The sequence below is a fragment of the Myxine glutinosa genome, chromosome 2, assembly GCF_964187855.1.
Source record: "Myxine glutinosa chromosome 2, kmMyxGlut1.1, whole genome shotgun sequence".
NCBI lineage: Eukaryota > Metazoa > Chordata > Myxini > Myxiniformes > Myxinidae > Myxine > Myxine glutinosa.
In genome coordinates this window covers 202,560,415-202,584,990 of record NC_136262.1, presented here as the reverse complement: position 1 = coordinate 202,584,990, position 24,576 = coordinate 202,560,415, and the positions used below count along the sequence as shown (strand labels likewise).

Below are 24,576 nucleotides of genomic sequence, written 5' to 3'. Positions count from 1 at the left end.
CATTCCAAAAATTTTTTCCATCTCTTACAGTGCCTCTTTCATATATTCCTTAAACTCACCTGCACTCCACCCCCCCCCCCCCCCCCTCTCCAGCGTCCTTAAACGTATTTTTAACTCAAAGGTCACAAGAAACTCATTTTGCAAGAAATGTTCGTTTCCCATTAATCGTACACTTTCTAAAATCCAATCTCACCCCTCCCCTCCAAATCTTCCCCATCATCCCTCCCCTCCAAAACTTCCCCATCACCCCTCCCCTCCAAATCTTCCCCATCACCCATCCCTTTGAAATCTTCCCCCTTGCCCCTCCCCTCCAAATCGTCCCCATCACCCATCCCTTTCAAATCTCCCCCCTTCCCTCCGAAACTCCCCCCACACCCCTCCCTTCCTAGACTCCTCCTCACCCCTCCCCTCCTAGATTCCCCCCTCACCCCTCCCCTCCAAATCTCCCCCATCTCCCATCCCTTTCAAATCCCTCCCCTTGTCCCTTCCCTCTTAAACTCCCCCCTAACCCCTCCCCTCATGAACTCCCCCTTCACCCCTCCCCTTCAAATCTCCCCACCCTCATTTCTTCTCCATTTCCCCCCTCTCACCCCTCCTCCTCAAAGCGTCCTCCCCGCTTCTTCCCCATTCTAACTCTCACCTCCATCTCCCCCAACCTTCTGCCTCGCTCTCCCCCTCCTCAAATAACACCTCACTGTGCCTCACCCAATCACTATCAAACCTTTTGTCCGCCCCATCCTTCCCTTTCTCCGAGCTATTCTGAAATCTCTGACACACCTTCAACAGCTCTCCCTACGTCTTCCTCCTCTTCCACATCTTACCCTACCCCCCCCCCCCCCCCACCCCATGTTCTGTATCCGATGCTCCCCGTTCCTCTTCATTAACGGTATGGACCTCAAACATCCGGGGCCTTCGTGTTCAAACTTAACTGATCTCTCCATACAGGTTGCTACTGACAAACCAGACGTGATCTGCTTAACAGAAACTTTCCTCCTTCATGATGTCTCTGATTCCTTAGTATCTCTCCCGGGTTACTCGCTCCTCCAGTATGATAGACCTGAGCCTCGTCCTGGAGGTGGGGTTGCTATCTTTATCAAAAACTCTCTGTCTCACTCACCCTGCACTGCCCTCTCTCCACCTCACCCCCAGGAATACCTCTGGCTACGGCTTCCCCTTCGCTCCCACCTCTTGTTCATATGTGTGTTGTACTGTCCACCAAACAGTGATGACTCCATCTACATCTCGCTGTCTGATAATATGGACCAACTTCTATCTACTCATCCCAACTCTCTCTTCCTTATATGTGGTGATTTCAATTGTCACCATGCCAGTTCGCTGGGTGTGGGTACCTCTCTCACCAGCCATGGCTCCTCAGCAAAGGACTTCTGCGACTCACTGGGACTGACACAAGCTGTCAATTTCCCGACCCGGATCTTAGTCAACGGGGCATCTTCTCTTCTGGACTTGGTTATGACTAACTTCCCTGAAAATGTCTGCTGCTCTAAGTCTGCTCCAATCGGCTCATCTGATCATGTGCTTGTTAAAGTGGACATCTCTCTGACCATTCTCAAGGAGCCTCCGAAGCATCGACGAGTCTGGCATTTCACTCAGGCCAACTGGCACGGTCTTCAAGCAGCCATCAATCATCTGGACTGGTCTCCCATCTCTACCGCCTCTGACATCAACTCATCCTGGGAATTCTTCCAAAGTAAATTTCTCTCTCTCATGCACAGGTTTATCCCATCTCGTCTTCAGTTGTCATACCCTTCCTCCCATCCTTGGTACACGGAATCTTGTGGTGAGGCTGTTGCCCAGAAACAACTTGCCTTCGTCTCCTGGAAAGCAAATCCAACGGAAGGAAATCTCATTTCCTTTCACAAAGCCCGAAGCAAGTGTGTGTCCACCCTCAGGAGAGCCAGGAAACAATATCTCTCCGTTCTCAAGACCGAACTTTCTTATCTGTCTCCCTCTTCCAAATCCTGGTGGCGTCTGGTCAAATCTGTTTCTGGTGTTTGTTCCCCCTCCATCCTCTCCCTTACCTCAAAAGGCTACACAGCTGACTCCGCACGTGAAAAAGCTGAATGCCTCAACTGTGTGTTTGCCTCTAAATCTTGTGTCCCAAACCCATCCCTCTCTGTACCCACCGTATCCAGTCATTCCCAGCTGCTCCTGGACTCTGTGTCCTTTCCTCCTGACAAGGTGGAAAAGTTTCTGTCAACCCTCGACTGATTCTGCAACTGGACCTAACGGCATCAGCCCACGGGTCCTAAAATCCTGTTCTTCCGCTCTTTCACTCCCTCTCTCTGTTCTCTTCACCCTCTCTTTTGCTCAAGGTCATCTGCCATCTGCTTAGAAATCAGCCAACATCACTGCTTTACACAAAAAAGGTGCAAAAACAGATCCTAGCAACTACAGACCAATCAGCCTTCTCCCAATTATCAGCAAAGTCATGGAATCCATCATTGCTTCGGATATGAAATCTTTCCTCTTCTCCAATGGTTTGATCTCTGATCATCAATTTGGTTTCAGACCAGGTCACTCTACTCTGGACATGCTGCTTCTGCTGTCTCAACAATGGATGGAAGTCCTCAATGCCAAACAGGAAATTAGAGCTGTCGCCCTTGACATATCATGTGCCTTCGATACGGTCTGGCACCCTGCTCTGCTCACCAAACTCTCCTCCTTTGGTATCCATGGAAATCTCCACGCATGGCTGGCAGACTTCCTCTCTAGTCCTAGTCAACGTGTGGCCCTGAATGGGTTTCTCTCATCTCCTCTTCCTGTTCAGGCTGGAGTTCCCAAAGGCAATGTTCTGGGCCCTGTGCTTTTTCTCGTCTTCATCAATGATCTCGCAGACTCACTCGAAAATCCTCCTCATTTCTTTGCTGAAGACTCCACTCTCTGCTGCTCCATTCCTCATCCCTCAGATCGGCAGCCTGCAGCCTCCTCACTCTCTGCAGACCTGGACAAAATCACAGACTGGGCAAGCAAGTGGAACATGTCTTTCAATCCTGACAAATCTCACACTCTTACGATGTCTCTCCGAAAAGATCGACTGGACAACCCTCCCATCCACTTTCTGAATAATCCTCTTCAAGAAGTTCTGTCACTCAAGCTTTTGGGTCTCACTATCTGCCATGATCTTTCCTGGGAAAACCACATTTCAAATCTGGCCTCCAAAGCCAGTCGCCGACTGGGCATCCTCCGTCGTGCGAAGTCCTTCCTTGGCACACCTGAGCTCCTCACCACATACAAGGCTTTCATCTGCAGCTCAATGGAATACTGCTCTCCCCTCTGGGCTGGTGCTCCTGCCTCACACCTAGCTCGTCTTCACGCTGTTGAAACCAAAGCGTTCATAATCATTGGAATCTCCCGCGATGAATCTACCTCTGAGGGCCTTTCACTTACTCACCGCAGGCAGGTTGTTGGTCTTTCTGTCTTCTACCGACTCCTCTCCGGCCTTGCACCCCCAGCTCTCTCTGGGCTCTGTCCCTCAAATATTCCTACAGGTCACACAAGATGTCTGCAACCCTCTTATGGTTAAACTGCCAAAATCAGGACTCTCTGCTCACCTTCACTCTTTCATTCCTCTTTTCTCCCACCTCTGGATCAAATTCCCTCACTCTCTTCAATCCCACTCCTCCCTCCAGGTCTTTAAAACAGCTGTTCACCACCATCTCTTATCTTCCCCCATCCAAAACCTTGATCTTTTCTACCCCAGCTAATTTCACCCCAAATCCACTTTTTTGAAATACCAACTTCTTTCCTGGAAGTCGTTGGTGTCCTTGTGTTTATACTTTTCCCACCCATATATATATACACACACTAGCAGGAGTACCTGGCGTTGCTAGGTGGGGGGGTGGGGGGAGGAGGAGGCAGGAGAGGGAGGGGTGAGGAAGGGAGTGGGGGGAGTGGAAGGGGGAGGGATGCGAGAGGTGAGGGGAGAGGGAGGGGAAAGATATACTTCATATACATCTTTTGGGGGGGGGGGTGGCTTTGACAGGCCCCTTTGTTTTGGGGGAGGGGGGATGAGAAGGAGGAATAATTTACCCGTGCAAAGAGTGCTTTAACCTCAGTGTTGCCCAGGTTAAAAAAAAAAAAAAATTGTAATACCCTCTGCCACCATCACCAGGTGGCGCTACATGGTACACATTTCCATGGAGAATTTACGCCCCTCTACTGGTCTCCCACACCTCCGCATGAGGCTGCGGCGACAAATTTGTATTTGTACACCGAGTAAAGTATATGTGTTTATAGCTGGAGTACCTGGCGTTGCTCAAGAGAATAAGAAACATTAACATATTTGAAATGAAGGCAAATATAATATAAAAGCAATTACATCCAAATCAGAATCCACCACAAATGTCAAATCATAATTTCACCTTTTCGTTGAATATATGCTGCTGAATTGGCAGCAGTGCAAATCGAAAATCGAAACGTGGTTTGGCAACGTTTCTGACTTATGACGTTTCTGAATTAAGTGTGATGCCGTCCAACTTCGTACATTTGTGGAATTGTTTGTTTTATTTGTGTTCAAATGTCTGGTGATTGTTTTGTATTTATTTATGCGAATGTGTACTTGTATATAACTGTCATTAATCAAAAAGGTTTAGGCATTATCAAGCGATTTATTTATTTATTTATTTATTTTCAATCCAAAACGAACTTTTTTTTTTTCAAACATTTTTTTTTTTGCCTAAAACTCTCCCAGCCATTCACTGATGAACCTCTGAAAGTTTGACGAAGATCCGTTCAGCCATCTCTGAGAAAAATGGCGACACAGACTGACAAACAGCTCTCTTATATCGTGGACTCGCATGAGTATTGAGTACCCGGCATTGCCGGGCGTATGGCGGGGGGGGGAGGGGCGGAGGGTGGAGGCAGGAGAGGGAGGGGTGAGGAAGGGAGTGGGGGGAGTGGAGGGAGTTCATCACCTTTTCGTTGAATATATGCTGGTGAATGTGCCGTTCATCACGTTTCTGAGTTAAGTGTGATGCAGGTCAGGAAGAAGAAGACACCTTACTACCAACTTCGTACACTTCTGGAATTGTTTGATTTATTTGTGTTCAAATCTTTCAGCTCTTTCACGAGCCTCGATTCAATATACAAAAAAAATAAAATAAAAAAATGTCTGATTGTTTTGTATTTATTTATGTGAATGTGTACTTGTATATAACTGTCATTAATTAAAAAGGGCTTCGGCACTATCGAGCAATTCTTTTTATTTTTTTATCCAAAAAAACGAACTTTTTTTTATTTAATAAAACATGTTTTTTTTTTTTTGCCTAAAACACTCCCAGGCACTCACTGATGAACCTCTGAAAGTTTGACGAAGATCCGTTCAGCCGTCTCTGAGGAAAATGGCGACACAGACAGACAGACCAACTGCTCTCTTATATCGTAGATATACAAATAATATATATACAGTATATCATGTAAATATAGATACACATATACAATACTGTGCAAAACTTTGGTTTATTTTCACTTTTGGGGTGCTATTCCCCATAAACATTGTGGGAATTTGGAAGTATGCAATATAGCAGGTAAGAATTAAAATCTCTGTGAACGTGAATTTAATATCATAGTTACCTTTCAGTATGTAAAATAAATTAGGAAGTTGAAAAAGTTTTCTTTTTACTATACATAGTATACGCATGTGCTCGCAATATTCACTTCTAATGCAAAAATATGCAGGAAACAGTTTGTGGATTTTGTACAGTAAGTAATAAATGATTGAAATAATCAACACCAGTTAAATAAATGCAAAATTTTAAAAAAACACAATAAAAGTTGAAAATTAGAGAATATGTGAAATTAGTTTTCATCACCTTGTTCCCTTGCTTGAATGTCCATCATATTTGGTTCAGCGTCTTGGCAAGGAAGCAACTTTCAACAGAACGGCGTGTGAAGATCCAAATTCTGCGAGAAGGCACACTAAGAACAAAATAGCAGAAAAGCTGAAGATATCCTACAATGGTGTGAGGTATACTTTGCAATGCCTGAAATAAACTGTCTCAGTACAAGACACGAAAAGGCCAGGGAAGACCCAGAACAACCTCCCCAAGGTAAAACAAGCAGTTGAAGTTGCTCAGCTTACGAGGTAGATGGAAATGAAGGCAGTAGCTGACAAATGAAATGAGAGCAGGCCTGAACATTAACATCTCATCCAGCACTGTGTGCAGAAGGCTGACTGCAGCGGTTCTCCACGGCAGAGTTGCAGCAAATAAACCGCTGTTGAGACCACAGAATAAGGTAAAAAGACTGAGATTTGCAAGGCAACACCAAGATTGGGAGACTGATCAATGGAATTGGGTACTCTGGTGTAATGAATCAGTTTTACCTTTTTGCATCAAAGACGCCAGTTTGTATGCCGAAGATTTGGAGAATATTATGACATGCAATGTTTGCATCTACTGTTATACATGGGGATCTGGAGTGGAGTCTCAGCTTTTGGTGAAGGAAAACCTATTAAGATCAATGGGCATCTAACAAAAGAGAAGCACAAGCAGATACTGCAGCACCATACAGTTCCGAGTGGAAAACGTTTAATCCGAACAGGATAGTGATTTTCCAATAAGATAATTATCTAAAACACACTTGCAAAATCTTAAAAGATTATTTGGATAACAAGGTTACAGCTGGTGTGTTCCAAGTGTTAAAATGGCCACCCCTGAGCCCAGACAGGAGTCCCATCGAAACCATATGAGATTACATAGAAACGTAGAAGTACAAGAACCCAACTAACGTTACAGAACTATTGAATATATTAAAGGATATTTGACACAATATTCCTGTAAGAGTGTTTCAGTCATGAACAGGAATCGTGGGTAAAAGAGTGATGGCACTCAAGAAAGCAAAGGGAGGACACACAAAGTATTGACTGATAGTATAAAATGGCACGGGTTTGTAATTTAATTAAGGAGTTTGTTTCACGTGCACTTAAACAGACTGGTGATTTACAATTATAAACACATATGATTGTTATCACTGATAATTTGATGAATTTACTCTAAAGTATGAATATTATTGCAATAACCCAAACTTTTGCACAGTAATGTACATATACATGTATATATCTAACATACAAAGCTCTTTCTAACCACTGACTCAATCAGTCAATTACTCACTCACTGATTCACTGATATAAATGTTTGGTATCTTGCAAAATATTGCCATGGAAACAATTTATATATTCAGCTGAGCATGCAAAGCTTTTAATTTCGCTTTAGGCAGCTGCTGTTGTGCAATGTGCAGTGTATATCTAATTTATATCTAATATATAATTTAACCCTGGTGTTGGGCTAGTGGCTAGGGTGCCGGCTTAGGATCCTAGGATCCTGGGTTCGAATCCCGGTCGATCGCTGAATTAACGCCAGGGGGGTTGACTCAGCCTGTCATCCTTCCGAGGTCGGCAAATTGAGTACCAGTTCACTGGTAATTCCCTGTTTGTCGTTAAAGGCGGCAAAAAGGGTTGGCGTCAGGAAGGGCATCCGGCCGTAAAACATTGCTTCAAAAAGGGGACCAAAAAACAACAACAACCACGGCTCCCGAAAAAGGCCAACCCCCGCTTTGCGGGGAAAAATGGCCTCTAAAGGTGGTTATATATATGTATAAAGCTCATTCTAATGACTCACTGACTCACTGAGTTCTGGAATCTGATATTAATGTTTGGTACCTTCCGGGTGTCGTAGAAAGCTGAGAATTGGCGTGCCGGCGGACATTGAAGCCGGTACACTGGGAAAAATCACAAAACACTCGGAAAGCATCCGCAAATGAAAATTTATGTTAAAAAAACCGTAAACTAGTAAGCAAACAACCCCCCCCCCCCCCCCCCCAAATATATAACTGTAAACTGAAATAAACATGACAATCATGTCTGTAAATGAAAAAAAAGTGTCCATAAATGAAAATGTATGCTAAAAAAAACCCCGTAAACGCGTCTGTAAAAAAAAGAATACCTCGATCAATATCTAGCATTTGGAAATTTAATTTCTATAACTGTAAACTGTGAAATAAAAGCATCAATGAAAATTTACGTAAACAACAGTAAATGCGTCCATAAAAAAATACCTCAATCAATATCTAGCATTTGGAAAGTTAATTTCTATAACTGTAAACTGTGAAATAAAAGCATCAATGAAAATTTATGTAAACAACAGTAAATGCATCCATAAAAAGAATACCTCAATCAATATCTAGCATTTGGAAATGTAATTTCTATAACTGTAAACTGTGAAATAAAAGCATCAATGAAAATTTATGTAAACAACAGTAAATGCATCCATAAAAAGAATACTTCAATCAATATCTAGCATCTGGAAATGTAATTTCTATAACTGTAAACTGTGAAATAAAAGCATCAATGAAAATTTACGTAAACAACAGTAAATGCATCCATAAAAAGAATACCTTAATCAATATCTAGCATTTGGAAATGTCATTTCTATAACTGTGAACTGTGAAATAAAAGCGTCAATGAAAATTTACGTAAACAACAGTAAATGCATCCATAAAAAGAATACCTCAATCAATATCTAGCATTTGGAAATGTAATTTCTATAACTGTAAACTGTGAAATAAAAGCGTCAATGAAAATTTACATAAACAACAGTAAATGCATCCATAAAAAGAATACCTCAATCAATATCTAGCATTTGGAAATGTAATTTCTATAACTGTAAACTGTGAAATAAAAGCATCAATGAAAATTTATGTAAACAACAGTAAATGCATCCATAAAAAGAATACCTCAATCAATATCTAGCATTTGGAAATGTAATTTCTATAACTGTGAACTGTGAAATAAAAGCGTCAATGAAAATTTACGTAAACAACAGTAAATGCATCCATAAAAAGAATACCTTAATCAATATCTAGCATTTGGAAATGTAATTTCTATAACTGTAAACTGTGAAATAAAAGCATCAATGAAAATTTACGTAAACAACAGTAAATGCATCCATAAAAAGAATACCTCAATCAATATCTAGCATTTGGAAATGTAATTTCTATAACTGTAAACTGTGAAATAAAAGCGTCAATGAAAATTTACATAAACAACAGTAAATGCATCCATAAAAAGAATACCTCAATCAATATCTAGCATTTGGAAATGTAATTTCTATAACTGTAAATTGTGAAATAAAAGCATCAATGAAAATTTATGTAAACAACAGTAAATGCATCCATAAAAAGAATACCTCAATCAATATCTAGCATTTGGAAATGTAATTTCTATAACTGTGAACTGTGAAATAAAAGCGTCAATGAAAATTTACGTAAAAAAACGTAAATGCGTCCATAAAAAAATAGAACTCAATTGATATCTAGCAGCAGGTCAGTGATGCTTGCCTAAAATCATAAGGCTTCTATTTATTATGTACCTACATACGAAGCACGGTTCGTTATTGCTTACTATATATAAGGCAAATGTAAGTTGCCCGATTGTGTCTGAATGGGGTAAACTATGTAAACACATATAATGCTGAATAATACCTAATTTAAGAGTGTTTGGGTCCGGACAGTACATGCGGAGGTTAGAAAATATCGATATTCACGCAATTTAGAGTCGCGTGCATTTTTGTTGCCTATACTGGTGGTGTATGGGCTCAGAATCGTTGGTTCACACACCTACCTGAAGTTAAAAAAAATAGTATAACCACAAACTATTCAGTGAATTCTGTCAACGTATAATTATCTTTCCGTTATTTAAATTATGAGAAACCTTATCAGTCTTAACAGGTTGTGATTATTATGCTATCAAAGGGAATTCAGAGCAATCTCCATAAATATTCCACATTCAATTGGGAAACAAATTCCCTTACAAACTGAACTTGGGACTGCTTTAATGCTCCCACTTTATTTTCATGCACTTGTGAGCAGTCTGTCTGTCTGTCTGTGTCTCTGTCTCTGTCTCTATCTCTATCTCTATCTCTATCTCTATCTATTTATCTATCTGTGTCTGTCTCTATCGATTATCGATCCGTGTGTGTGTGTTTGGCTGTCTATCTGTATAATCTATGTATCTGCGTGTGTCTCTCTATCGAACTATCTATATGTGTGTGTCTGTCGATCTATCTGCATATCGGTGTGTGTCTATCTATATGTGTGTCTATCTACATATCGATCTATCTGTGTGTGCATCTGTCTATCTGACTCTATATCTATATATGTGTTGGTCGATCTATAAATGTGTGTCTATCTAACTATCAATCTGTGCATCTGTCTATCTATCTATATGTGTCTATCTTTCTATCTATATATCTATGTGTGTCTGTCTAAACATCTATCTGCCTGTCTGCTGTAAGAATGCCCTTGTGTGACATTGGTGTAATGCAAGTTTGTATATATCCTCAAATAAAGGTAAGCTGGTGGAAACTCATTCTGCTCACTACAGGTCACATAACCCAAGACAATGGAGCTTATACTCAAACTGGTTGCTAGGCAATGCTTACACGAACCTCTTCTGTCTCTTATTTTATCATTTTTGCCATATTTACCTGAAAATTACTATAGCTGTAAACCTTTCAATAAAGAGCTCATTCAAATGATTTACTCGAGTTATTTAGCTGCTTACAGAAAGCAACCACAATGGGCTTTTTAAAACAGTCGAAGGAGACGGGACTTTACACATTAGAAAGGAAGCAATTACAAGTGATTCCTATGTCTATATCTCTGATCTATGAGGTGCATAAGTATTGATGTGTTTTAAATATTGCTCATTGCGAAGTAATTTGACTAATTAGCAATTTGTTGATTACTACTAAGTAATCGTAGTAATGATGGCACACTTTAAATATTGCATATTTAATTGTATAGCATTTTGGATCACATGCCATTTTTTGGTCATACTTTTGCTAATTAATAACCGCCCATAACGAAGGTAGACGGACGGAGGTTATGTTTTTACCCATATTTGTTTGTCTGCCTGTCTGTTTGTGAGCAAGATATCTCAAAAGTCTATGAATTAATTCAGATGAAATGTGGTGGATAGGTTGGGTGTGTGACAAGGACGAATTGATTTGATTTTGGTGAAGATCCAGATGCGATAATTTTTAAGTGATTATTCACAATTGAGAGATCCAGCCAAAAATTATATTATTGCAAGATATGTCAAAGATAATATTTCGTGATATTTCAAAGAGTTGTGGATGGGTTATGGCAAAACTTGGTGGATGAGTTGAGTAGGAGACAAGAACAAGCCGAATACATTTTTGTTTCGGTCCGGATGCAGATCAGGCATATCAGTGGGAGGCAAAATGTAAACTTTTCAGCCTGGTGGAGGTATGCACTCCACCGAACGCCGCTCTAGTTTAATGAATATGCAACATTTTTAGGTTGTCTTTTGGCTTGCATATCATTGTAACCTAGTGCTCTTGAATATGAAGCTCTCTGAATCCAGTCATAAAATATATAAAACTTTTATTTATTATGACTGCACGTCGGATGCACCTGAGTAATTGTGCAAGCATGCCCCACTGGTGTGTGAATATACTGTATGTATATATATATATATATATATATATATATATTATATATATATATATATATATATATATATATATGTATATATATATATAATATATATATATATATATATATATATATATATATATATATATATAAATAATTATATGTATATATACGTATATATATATATATATATATATATAATTATATATATATATATATATATACTCGTATATATATGTATATATATATATATATATATTTATCTATATATATATATATATATATATATATATATATATATATATATATATGTATGTGTACAACAACAACAACAACAACAACAACAGGCATTTTAAGGCCATTTTCCTTGCTAGAGCGGGGGTTAGCCCTGCGGTCCACATGACAATCTTCTCCATTTTGCCCTATTTTCTGCATCTCCCCTTGTTAACCCCCTTGCTGCATTTCTTCTTCCACCACCTTTAGCCAAGTCTTTCTTGGTCTTCCCCGTCCTCTACTTCCTTCTACATTCATTTCCATCACTCTTCTGAACCAGTCACTTTCATACTTCCTCAACACATCACCAAACCATCTCAACCTGTTTCTCTTCACAGCATCCATCACAGGTTCTATTCCCATCATCTTTCGCAATCCATCATTTGTCTTCCTCTCTCTCAACGATACTCCGCACATCCACTGAACCATTCGCATTTCCACCCTTTCCAGCCTTCGTTGCTGCTCTACGTTCATTACCCATATCTCGCTCCCATAAATCATAACACTTCTCACACATGCAGCATACACCTTTCCCTTCAGCTTCAACGACACTCCCCTCCTCGTCAGCGCGCCACTCAGTTCCCGAAACCTCTTCCATGCTCATCTCACTCCAGCAACCATTGCCGAGTCTGATCCACCTTCTCCATTCAGCATGTCTCCGAGGTAGCAAAATGTTTTTACGCCGTCTCCAAGATCCAACCCAACATTTCCTCCATCTGCAGCTCCCTCTGTGCACACCTTACACTTGAATGTAGCTGCCACACTGGTTAATGAACCTCTCAGACCACTACATTTTTGATGAACCCACTCAGCGCACCTTGTACATTGAATGGAGTTCACTCCGACACCCTTCCTGCACACAGCACACGGCCACTTCCCAGTTCTTTCCACCTCACCACATGCTTTACCACTTGCCATCACCTTCGTTTTTCCGATATTCACCTTCAGACCTTTTGTCTCCATACATTCCTTCCACTTGTTCATCTTTTCCTTCAGTCCATCCATACTTTCTGAAATCAACACCAGATCATCTGCATACAACAACTCCCATGGTAAACCCTCCTTTACGTTCCGAGCCAGCACCTCCATCGCAGCTACAAATAGTAGTGCACTTAGTACCGACCCCTGATGCACTCCCACCTTCACCTCAAACTCACCACTGTTCCCGGCCTTCGTCCTTACAGCTGTATGCGATCTCTTGTACATTGCCATCACAACTCTGTTCAACCATTCTTCCACTCCTAACTTCCTCAATGCCCATGTCACGACTTCGCGTGGAACCCTATCGAATGCTTTCTCCAGATCAACAAACCCAAGAAACAACTTCTTCCTCTTGTCCATGTACTTCTCCTGCAACTGCCTCATAATAAAGAGCGTGTCTGTCGTTCCTCTTCCTGGCATAAATCCAAACTGCATTTTGTCGATCTTCACTTTCTTCCTTATCCTCCTCTCCAACACCCTTTCCATTACCTTCATTCAATGCTCCCATAACTTTATCGCTTGACATGAGCCACAATCCAGAGGGGACGAGGGTACTCAGTTCCAAATCCACTGGAATGCGGACTTCTTTCACCACCAGATTACAGATCTCTGTCATTCTCTTCACACCCCCACTTCCTGCTGCCTTCAACATATCTCCCACAACTCCCGTCGGCCCTCCCGCTTTTCTACTCTTCATTGCTTTTATCGCTTCCTCAACATCCTTCTCAGTTATCTTCTCTGCCGGTCCTTGTTATCCTCTTTGTAACAAGCTCATTATCCTCTTTCTGGAACTGAGTATTACAAATCAACAAACCAGCTCCATCAGCAAACTCCAAAATCCTTTCACCTTCTCCATTCCTCACACCATATCCGTAACCCTCATGAACTCCCTCAAAACCGTCTATACTCCTTCCCACATGTCCATTTAGGTCTCCTCCAACCACAAAAACTTCCTCATCTTTCACATTTTCCATCAGCTTCTCTATCGCACACCAGAACTTGTCCCTCTCTTCATCGCTCCGACCGACTTGTGGAGCATATCCCGAGATGACGTTCGCCAATAACTTTCCAATCATCATTTTCACCATCACCAACCTTTCACTCATTCTTGTCACACTCACCACACTGTCTGCAAACTCCTCAGAAAACAGGACACCAACACCATGCATGCCTTCATTGCACCGGAATTGCAACGCGAATTGGCACGTTTGCCACACAAACTTGTATTTCTGTCCCTGCCTACCCTTCACCATTCTCACACCACTTCCCTTCCATCGCGTCTCCTGCACACAACATATGTCCACTCGTCTTCTGACCAATACTTCCACCACTTCGCCTGATCTCCCTGTCATTGTCCCTACATTCCATGTCCCAAACCTCAGAAACCGATCTCCACGTCGGGCATCAGACGTTTCGTCGTCATAAATGGAATGATTTCCACCCTTGCTTCGATCGGGTTCCCCACCTTGAGTTTTGACGAGAGGGAGTGAGGTCCTCCACGGGTACTTCAGGCTGTACCCTGCCCATATGTAATTGTAATTGTCATGATTCCCTTTTTGAGGCAATGTTTTTATGGCCGGATGCCCTTCCTGACGCCAACCCTTTTAGTCGCCTCTTACGACACACAGGGATACGGTGTACCTATTCTAACCTGGGGTACACACCGGGATATATATATATATATACTGATTCGTTAATGTTGTCTGTCATGGGAAAAACCTTTACGAAAAAAAAAATGAAGAAAATCCATAACACGCAGCTCTCACTGAGTAAACGCAGCCACCCTCATTGATTGTCGTGTATGCACATGCTCTGATCGCCAATCAGCGCTGTTTACTCCTCCTTTGTCCCTCTTTCCCTCTGTCTTGTAGTACTGTATTTTCCTGAATTTTCATGAGACTTCTACTCTTCTAATGTCTGCAAAGAGGCCTGCATGTATTAGTGCTGGAAACGTGAAAAAAGTGTCAAGGAAAAGCATTTCTTTGGATGGACAATGGAAGTGTTAAGATTGATCGAGGTGGCTGAGTGTCAGAAGGTGGAAATGGGTCATGCATTAGACTTGGTTATCTCGACCATTGGAACAATTATAAACAATGCAGACAAGATAAAAGATTCTGTCCTGTCCCCCACTTCGTTAATGTATATATATATATATATATATATATATATATATATATATATATATATATATATATATATATATATATATATATACATACATACATACATACATACATACATACACACACACACACACACACACACACACACACACACACACACACACACACACACACACACACACACACACACGTGGGGCATGCTTGCACGCTGCAAGCAATGATTCGGGGGCATCCTGCGATGCGATGCGATAATATGATGAAAACCAGGGATGAGGTGATTGGTGTTTGTTGCTTAAGGTCCGGCAAAATAAAACCGCTCCTCAATTGGCACATGCCAAGGCTATTGGCCTGAGGAAGCCTGCTGTGAAGAGGGTGAATGTCACCTGAGACTGGATCTGCTCTTGGTTATTGCTCAAAGAGTGGAGTAGATCTCGTTTAGTTTTTCATTCGCAGCACCTTTCTTCTTTTAAAATGTATAATCACAACCGCCCCAACCTTCTACCTTTCTACTATGTATATATATATATATATATATATATATATATATATATATATATATATATATATATATATATATATATATTGTAAATGATAGCACACTGAGCAGTAAAATAATTAAAAATTCTTTATTAATAGCCTGACGTTTCAAGAACAAACTAGTTCTCTTCCTCAGAGACGTTGAGTGTGGTGTTAACCATTGTTCTGTTGGACGGTTCACCTGATGGATTGGTCCAAGTCCTTGCCAATCACAGGGCTTCCCTGCATTCAAATGACTTTGGCGTTTTTGACGTTGTAATTGATTGCGTAGTGCTATGTTTGTGGGGTGTAAGTCGATGTGTCTGTTGATGAAGTTTTATCAGAGTACCAAGCCTTATACAGTACCTTGTAAAGATTGCTATATACTGATAAAATTATTAATACAATATTCTCGCAGAGACCCAGAGAACATTCACTCAATGTAAAATGTGACTTCAAGTCCTAAACTACCCCCACTCACAATCCCCAAGTCATCAACGCCCCCCCCCCTCCTCCCAATCCCCAAGTCCTCAACCTCCCTCTCCCAACCCTAAGGCTTCAGTCCTCTCCCCAGCCTACAAACCTCCTCCCCACTCGTCCGCCCCCACCACAACCCCTCCCCAACACCGCACCAAACACAGAAACCACAATCGAGAGAGCAACAGCATGGCTCTTGCATGTCAAGGCTCATCACAGTTGCCTTCCCAACTCGCAATCCCACGAGATATGCAGAAACACCGTGGAATTGCAACTCCAAAGTGACCACGAGCAGGCTAACTGTGCCAATAAACGACCCTAAACCAATTATCTCCTTCCTGATGCGCAAGTAAGTCGGCAATTTAAGTCGAGTCTGTTTACTAGAACGTCTTTAACACATTATGGGACAATAGTCGATTTAAATCGCGCTAGTCTGATACGTTGTTCAGAACTTTAAGTACTGTGTACCTCCATTTGTCTGATAGCCGGGGTGCGTATCTTTGTGAGTAAAATATGTAAAGATATGCTTCTGTGCCCTTTGTTATCGCTTCCCATTTACTTATTAAATACGCACATAAAATCTCTTGGTCTCTGAGTGATTCGAGTTGCCCTTATCGTAAATGGCTTTAGTTATTAATCGTCTGTTTCAGGACGGAAGCCTCTCCTCAGTGAAAGACACATGAAAGCCGCTTGGAGTTTGCAAAAAAGCACCTAAAGGACTCTCAGACTGTGAGAAACAAGATTATGTGGTCTGATGAAACCAAGATTGAACTGTTTGGCTTCCGTCTGGCCACTCTGTCATAAAGCCCAGATCGGTGGAGTGTTGTAGTGATGGTTGTCTTTCTGGAAGTTTCTCCCATCTCCACACAGGATCTCTGGAGCTCAGCCAGAGTGACCATCGGATTCTTGTTCACCTCTATTACCAAGGCCCTTCTCCCCCGATTGCTCAGTTTGGCCGGTCGGCCAGCTCTAGGAAGAGTTCTGGTTGTTCCAAACTTCTTCCATTTAAGAATTATGGAGGCCACTGTGCTCTTGGGAACCTTAAATGCAGCAGAAATTTTTTTTGTAGGCTTCCCAGATCTGTGCCTCGACACAATCCTGTCTCTGAGCTCTGCAGGCAGTTTCCTTCGACCTCATGGCTTGGTTTTTGCTCTGAAATGCATTGTCAGCTGTGTGACTTTATATAGACAGGTGTGTGCCTTTCCAAATCATGCCCAATCAATTGAATTTACCACAGGTGGACTCTAATCAAGGTGTAGAAACATCTCAAAGATTATCAAGAGAAATGGGAGGAACCTGAGCTAAATTTCAAGTGTTATAGCAAAGGGTATGAATACTTATGTCAATGTGATATTTCAGTTTAAAAAAAAAAAAAAATTTGCAAAATTTTGTAAAATCCTGTTTTCGCTTTGTCATTATTGGATATTGAGTGTAGATTGATGAGGGAATAAATGAATTTAAACGATTTCAGCATAAGGCTGCAACATAACAAAATGTGAAAAAAGTGAAGGGGTCTGAATACTTTCTGAATGCAACGTATGTATATATATATATATATATATATATATATATATATATATATATATATATATATATATATATATATATATATATATGGAACAATGGTCTGTGTGGCAGACAGGCTGTTGGTTCCTTGCGGGTTATGCAGTTTTTACCGTGTGAGACATAATCCGTGGCTGGTGCTCACCATTAAAGCTAGGAGGTGCCTTGATCAACGTAATCGACGAGTTTGGTCCTCGTTGGTTAGATTTTTTGCATTATGCCGTCCTGATGAGGGTTAATAAGCCCTCGTCGGAATGGCATGGTGTTGAAGTCATGGGGACTCACTCCTATGGAGGAGGGGTCCAATTGTATGACCATGCATTCTGGCCCATCGGGGTCAGGATGCATGTGTTTGAATGACCATGTGCGTCAGCCTTGGGGTTGAGGTGCATGTGTATGCTAATGGGACAGCCTTGATAGACGTTGTGCCTTGGCCATGGGGTCAAGGTGCACGTCCAAGGCTGTTCAAATGTTTGATTTTTTACCTTTTTTATCATAAAAAAGGCCACTTCATAAGTGGCAAATAAGCCCTCGTCGAGACGGCATGGTGTTGAAGTCATGGGGACTCACTCCTATGGAGGAGGGGTCCAATTGTATGACCATGCATTCTGGCCCTTCGGGGTCAGGATGCATGTGTTTTGATTGACCATGTGCTTCAGACTTTGGGTTGAGGTGCATGTGTATGCTAATGGGACAGCCTTGATAGACGGTGTGCCTTGGCCATGGGATCAAGGTGCACGTCCAAGGCTGTTTTAATGTTTGATTTTTTATTCTAAAAAAGGCAGGCCTCATAAGAGGTAAATAAGCCCGAAAGTTGGATTGGCGGGTCTGCATGACGTTTAGCCAATGGGGACCAAAGATTAAATCTCTGTCTGTTGACAGAGTGGCCGGGCTGAGGCCTCCGGGACGGAGGTGACGCTTTGGTCTCGGACTTCGGTCCACAGGAGATCGGGACAGCGCTCGTCACACGCTGTTATGTCGTTGAATATATATATATATATATATATATATATATATATATATATATATATATATATATATATATATATATATATATATATATATACACAGACTTGGCATTTAATATGGAATATTTTTTTTTTCTTGACTTGGGTTTACTTTCTTACCTCAGAATATCAATCTGGTGAGTTTCTTTTACACTTCGGTCATTTATTTGTTAAAAGAACCATGTCACTGATTGTCTGTCGCAGCAAGAAGTCAACAACAGGATTATATCACAGGTGGCGTGGCAAAATGTACGGACAGGTGCATTTGATGATTGGCTTCACAGTCGGGTATACAAGGGTTGTTGCATTCTGTATTAGTGGAAAACAACTGCTGCACATCTCCAAAAGTTATTGCCGCTTCCTCTGGAGATGGTCCGTCAACTCGACAATGCTGTTTGTCATGGAGTGGTGGCTTTACGAAATTACGGCATGAAATAGCGTGCTATTGCTCGGCAGTATGGCATCACTCAAGGTCAGGTGTCAAAGATCCTGAAACGAAATGCTCAGAGGGGTGTCCCTACTCCAATACCGAGGCCAGGACGTCCCCGCAGAACCACAAGGAGGGATGATCGCCAGCTGCACCGGTTAGTCCGCAATGGCCGTACCAAGTCAGCTAATCGGCTTCGGGCTGAGTGGCAGCAACTGATAAATGTGCCTGTATCGAGAAGGCTAGTCAACCAACGACTGGTTCAAGCAGGCTATCGTGCCAGGCGTCCCCTGAGAAAGCCACGCCTGACCAGACAACACTGCCAGCGCCGATTGCAGTTGGCCAGAGAGCACCGTCAATGGCAGCCAGGACACTGGAATCACGTGATCTTCAGTGACGAGTCTAGATTTCTGGTCTATCGTCAATATGGCCGCGTCCAAGTGCGCAGACAAGTGCATGAAGCCTACAACAAAGATTGTATAGTGCCAAGAGTCCAAGCTGGAGGTGGTGGGGTGACCGTTTGGGCTGCTTTTCATGCAGGGGGCAAAACTGACCTGGTTGTTCTGAATGGAAACCTGAACCAGTTCAAGCACAGGGCCATTCTGGAAGAAACATTGCTTCCATTTGCTCGTGCAGCCTTTCGAGGAAACTTTGTCTTCCAAGATGACAATGCACGGCCTCATCGTGCTCGCATGATCCAACACTTTCTTGCTGACCGTGGTGTAGAGCATATGGAGTGGCCTGCCATGTCCCCGGATATTAATCCAATAGAGAACTTCTGGGCAGAATTAACGTGTCAAATCGACCACTTGGACCAGCAGCCGACCTCTGTGCGTGAATTGCAGCAGGCTGTTGTCACAGCATGGCAAGCGATTCCTGTCCAAACCTTGGCAAATCTCGTGAACAGCATGCCTCAATGTGTATGTGCTCTCCTGAATGCTCGTTGGGGTTACACGAAGTACTGAACTGTAATTTTACTGTCCGTAATCCCAGTCGTAATTTAACTTTTGTTTTTGTTAAAAAATTTTTTGGCTAATCTGAAAAATAAAGAGATACTTCTGGAAAACGCACAGAGGTTTAACACAGTACTGTCCATGAATTGAGTTCGATGTCAGTTTACATCACTTTCAAGGATCAATTTATTTGTTTCGAAATGTCAAATGTGGTTTTTGTTTCTTTTAAAGGTCACATTAACAAAATCTGGAAAGATTTCAACATAATTCCAATGAACTTTTGGTTCTAAGTCATCTTGAAAAGTAAGTTCACCCCACAAAAAAATATTCCATATTAAATGCCAAGTCTGTATATACACACACATATATACATACAGTCGTGGCCAAAAGTATTAGCACCCTTGCACTTTTTTCAAACAACACAATTTTGTCGAAAAAGAAGTTGAAATTGACAAAATTATTTGGTCTCCACAATTCTTTATTTCACTGTTAATATTACAGAACCTTTGTTTTTGATTCAGAACTTAATATATCCTTTTAAATAAGAAAATAAAAAGAAGTGGCATTGACAAAATTATTGATACCCAAGACTTAATATTTGGTAGTACAGACTTTGGACAAAATAACTGCAGTCAAGCGCTTCCTATTGCCATGAATAAGCTTCCGACACCTCTCTACTGGCAGTTTGGCCCACTCTTATTGTGCAAACTGGTCCAGTTCTCCCAGATTTGAAGGGTGCCTTCTCCCAACTGCTGTTTTCAGATCTCCCCACAGGTGTTCAATCGGATTTAGATCTGGACTCATTGCTGGCCACTTCAGAATAGTTTAGTGTTTTGTCTTGAACCATTCCTGGGTGCTTTTTGAAGTGTGTTTGGGATCATTGTCCTTCTGTAAGACCCATGACCTTCAACCAGCTTTTGTAGATCCAGCTTTCTGACACTGGGTTGAACATTGCGCTCCAAAATGCCTTGTTAATCTCCTGATTTCATGATGCCATCACACATTCAAGGTACCCAGTGACAGAGGCAGCACAGCAACCCCAAAACTTCAATGAACCTCCTCCATGTTTGACTGTCGGGAAGATGTACTTTTCTTTGAAGATTTCATTTCGTTTTATGTAAACATAGAGATGATGTGTTTTCCCCAAAAGCTCTAATTTGTTCTCATCTGTCCACAGGACATTCTCACAGAAGGATTTTGGCTTATTCAGGTGCGTTTTGACAAACTCCAGTCAGGATTTCTATGTCTCTCTCTCAGCAGTGGGTCCTCTGGGTCTCCTACCATAGAACCCCCTTTCATTGAGTTGGTGACGGATGGTGCGAATTGAAACTGTAGTACCTTGTGTCTGAAGATCAGCTAGAATCCGTTTGGCAGTTGATCGAGGTGCTTTCTCCACCATTCGAACAATCCTTCGCTGCAATCTTCGATCAAGTTTTCTTTTGCGGCCATGTCCACTGTCCAGGGAGGTTGGCTACAGTGCCATGGGTCTTAAACCTCCTGATAACATTGCGTACAGTGGACACGGGAACATAAAGGTTTCTGAAGATGGACTTGTAGCCTTGAGATTGTCCATTTGTTGTCCATGACATATATATTGTGTCTGACCTCCTCAGACAATGCTCTGGTTTTCTTTCTTTTCTCCATGCTCATTGTGGTACACACAGTGACACAAAACAGCACAATAACTCCCTTTCTCTATTCAAACTGGTTGAATAAGTGATTTTTATATTGCAGGCACCTGCAACTCACGACAGATAAGTTCAATTCCAAAGTAAAGGAGAATCACCTGCTTGAAATCTAATTATTTCTTCCAACTTCTAAAAGGTGCTAATAATATTGTCTGGCCCATTTTAGGATTTATGTGTGGAATAAGCTAAGATTTAGTAATTCCTTCAGCTTTTTTTGTTTTGTTCCACTACAAACCAAAGAAATACAAATGTCGATAACAAAAGATTTTTTAAATTTCAATAACTTTCTGGACGAAATGGTGCATTGTTTGTGGAAGTGCAAGGGTGCCAATATTTCTGGCCATGACTGCATATCTCTCACACATCCTCCTATCTGCAATCTCACAACAAAGCTAATTGTGCATCTATGTCAACAATGTTTGACGAAATACTCTTTACTGTGACACTTTAGCACTGACAGAGTGACAACCTGTCAAGGGTTCGTTTTGAGCCACGGAAATGTCAGCGGTGCCCTGGTACTCTCCCTCAAGCAGTATGGCAATACAACTTACTTATTGGGCCAAAAAATAAATAAAAGCCAATGTGTGACGTATTTCATGGCAAAACCTCATCTGCTATCGTTTTTTAAGGTGTGTGAGCTGAAGTAAGTTGAATGTATTACGGAGTCGTCATGAAAAACAAACAACTAATCGTGTATGTTCTTCTCTCCTTAACCCCCCCCCCTCACACCCCTCTCTCCCACTGTCCACACCCACTCCCGGCCACACCCACCACATCTGCCTCCACACCGCCCTTTCACCACGTGGTCCTGCCGAGCAGAAGAGAGGAAAAGGGCCCGAATGTGTCTTCAAGGAAATCGTGCTGGAGAACAACTACACGGCTCTCGAGTCAGTCAAGTTTGCGGGCTGGTACATGGGTTTCACACGTAAAGGTCGACCTCGCAAGGGCTCGCAGACCCGGCAGCACCAACGCGAGGTGCACTTCATGAAGCGATTCCAACGCCGTCGCAAGCAACAACAACGCAAGTTCATCCGCGTGCCGACCTCACCCCGGCACCGCTCCAAGCGCAGGCGGGGTGCAGGAGGGAGGTAATCGCCGCACACGTGCGCACTCGGTGACTGTTGGGGCTTTGAGACGGGGAGAGGACAGGAAAGATCGTCATCTTCTCTTCGACTTCTCTCGAAGGAAAGGAGTCGCTGAACCTCCCGCCCTGCTTGAAATCTTCGAATCTTTAGCGAGAACAAGCAACGAGATGTTTATTTTTTTGTATGCCGACCTGTGCTATATCATGAAGTGCGTTGTTAGTTTATGTATTTATGGACACGTGCGCACCTCATTCGTCCATCCAAGAGACCCCTCCCCACCCCACCCCACCCTTCCAGCAACACCCCCTTCCCCTCGCTGGTGACTGTTATTTATTAATCGCGGCTCGAGGGCAAGAAAGCGGCACATGACGTGCGCACCCCATGATGACGTCACATGCGTCACCCTGTGTTGTACCGCCTCGGACAGCAAAAGCTCCAGAAACAAGACAAAGAAAAACGAGCAAGTGACAAACGGATTTTTGAACTATGCCCAAAGGACCTGTGCTTTGAAGGAACTCGTTTTATGAAAGTTGAAAGACTTTTATTTTTCAAAGTTTTTTTTCGGATACTGTAGATTTTCTATTAAAAAAAAGAAGAAAAGAAAAACATTTGTTACCGTTAAAGCATGACAACGCCCACGATGCTGAGGTACACTGGATGTCTGATATACCTGTGTTATTATTTGTCTGTTCACGTGAAAGGTTTTGTTTTCTTATGTTAAGCACATACGCCATTTTTATGGTTAAGTCCTCCTTTAAGTAGATGCCTTTTGCATTCGTTTTAGTTTTTTTTTTTTTTCACCTTACGTCAGAAATAAACATATCAGGTAATTTTTTTATAATGTATTTATTTATTGTGCAACAATGAAGCAGCATTAAACGTGGAATCATTGTCTTCAAATGTTTTCTCTCCTGTTTTGATTTTCAAGAGATGATACTGTGACGTAAACGTGATGTCATCGCACGTGCCAAACTTAAAACGCACCTGCTCGAAGCATCTGAAATATGCACGTGCTGCTGGTATCGTTTGGTTGCGAAAAGGGTAGAAGTGTATGATCATGAAATGTGATACGCAGTCGTTTTGACTATTCGTTAATGGCTTGAGATTGATGCGGTTGCAGTTGCGGTTGGACTGCCAGTAAGTGAATGACGGTATTTGTAACACGACGCCGCTCTTATGTGAAATTGGCTTCAGAATTTGAATGAAAGACACTGAATAGCAAGCACGGCTCTATATGGTATAAGAAAGGTGGTATAGGATACACACACACACACACACACACACACATATATATATATATATATATATATATATATATATATATATATATATATATATATATATATATATATATATATATGCGGAAGCTTTCCGACAGTTCTGGAATTTTCCTGGTGTACCGGCTGATGTCTGTCGGCTCACCAAATTTCAGCTTTTGATGACACCTGGAAGGTACAGAACATTATCAGTCAGTCAGAAGTTAGAATGAGCTTTACATATTAGATAATGTGTATTTTTATATACAGGTGTATGAATATTACATACAACTTAAGCACCTCTTAACTGGAAAGGTTAACATGAACCCTGTGCCATACCAACACTTGTTGCAGGGGTCCTGATTAACATGAGTTACCTGCCACACATTCACCCTATTTGCCTACGATTACCGGTCAATAAAAACTTTACATTGCAACCAGGATGATAAATAGCAACAATAGATGGGGAGACCTGCTCAGTTGTAGTCTGTTCGGTTGCCGTCTGTGTAAAACACAAAAAACGTCCACTCCCGAATGCAGTCAGCTGCTATGCTACTAATTGCAACATGAGTCAGCCTATATAGACTTTGGAAGGCTTTTTTGGCAGGATCATTAGCCCAATTCCTGGTGAAAGGACTATCAATCCACGGACCAGTTTCTGGCTCCCTGACTGTCATCATCCTGGAGTGGATTTTCCCCAGAATGTTAACTAACGTGCCATCCCATCAGGGAGTATATACTCCGAGTACCTC

General features: G+C 41.8%; 1 protein-coding gene across 1 annotated transcript in view; it reads left to right on the top strand.

Moving 5' to 3' along the window:
* Positions 1-23,462, top strand: part of LOC137412964 (fibroblast growth factor 8-like) — a 50,264-nt gene extending 26,802 nt beyond the window's left edge. The window contains exon 5 of the mRNA XM_078772181.1: positions 22,303-23,462. Coding sequence (XP_078628307.1) covers positions 22,303-22,575 — 273 coding nt within the window. The 3' untranslated portion in view covers positions 22,576-23,462. The remainder of the gene's footprint in view (positions 1-22,302) is intronic.
* The last annotated feature ends 1,114 nt before the right edge of the window (positions 23,463-24,576 follow it).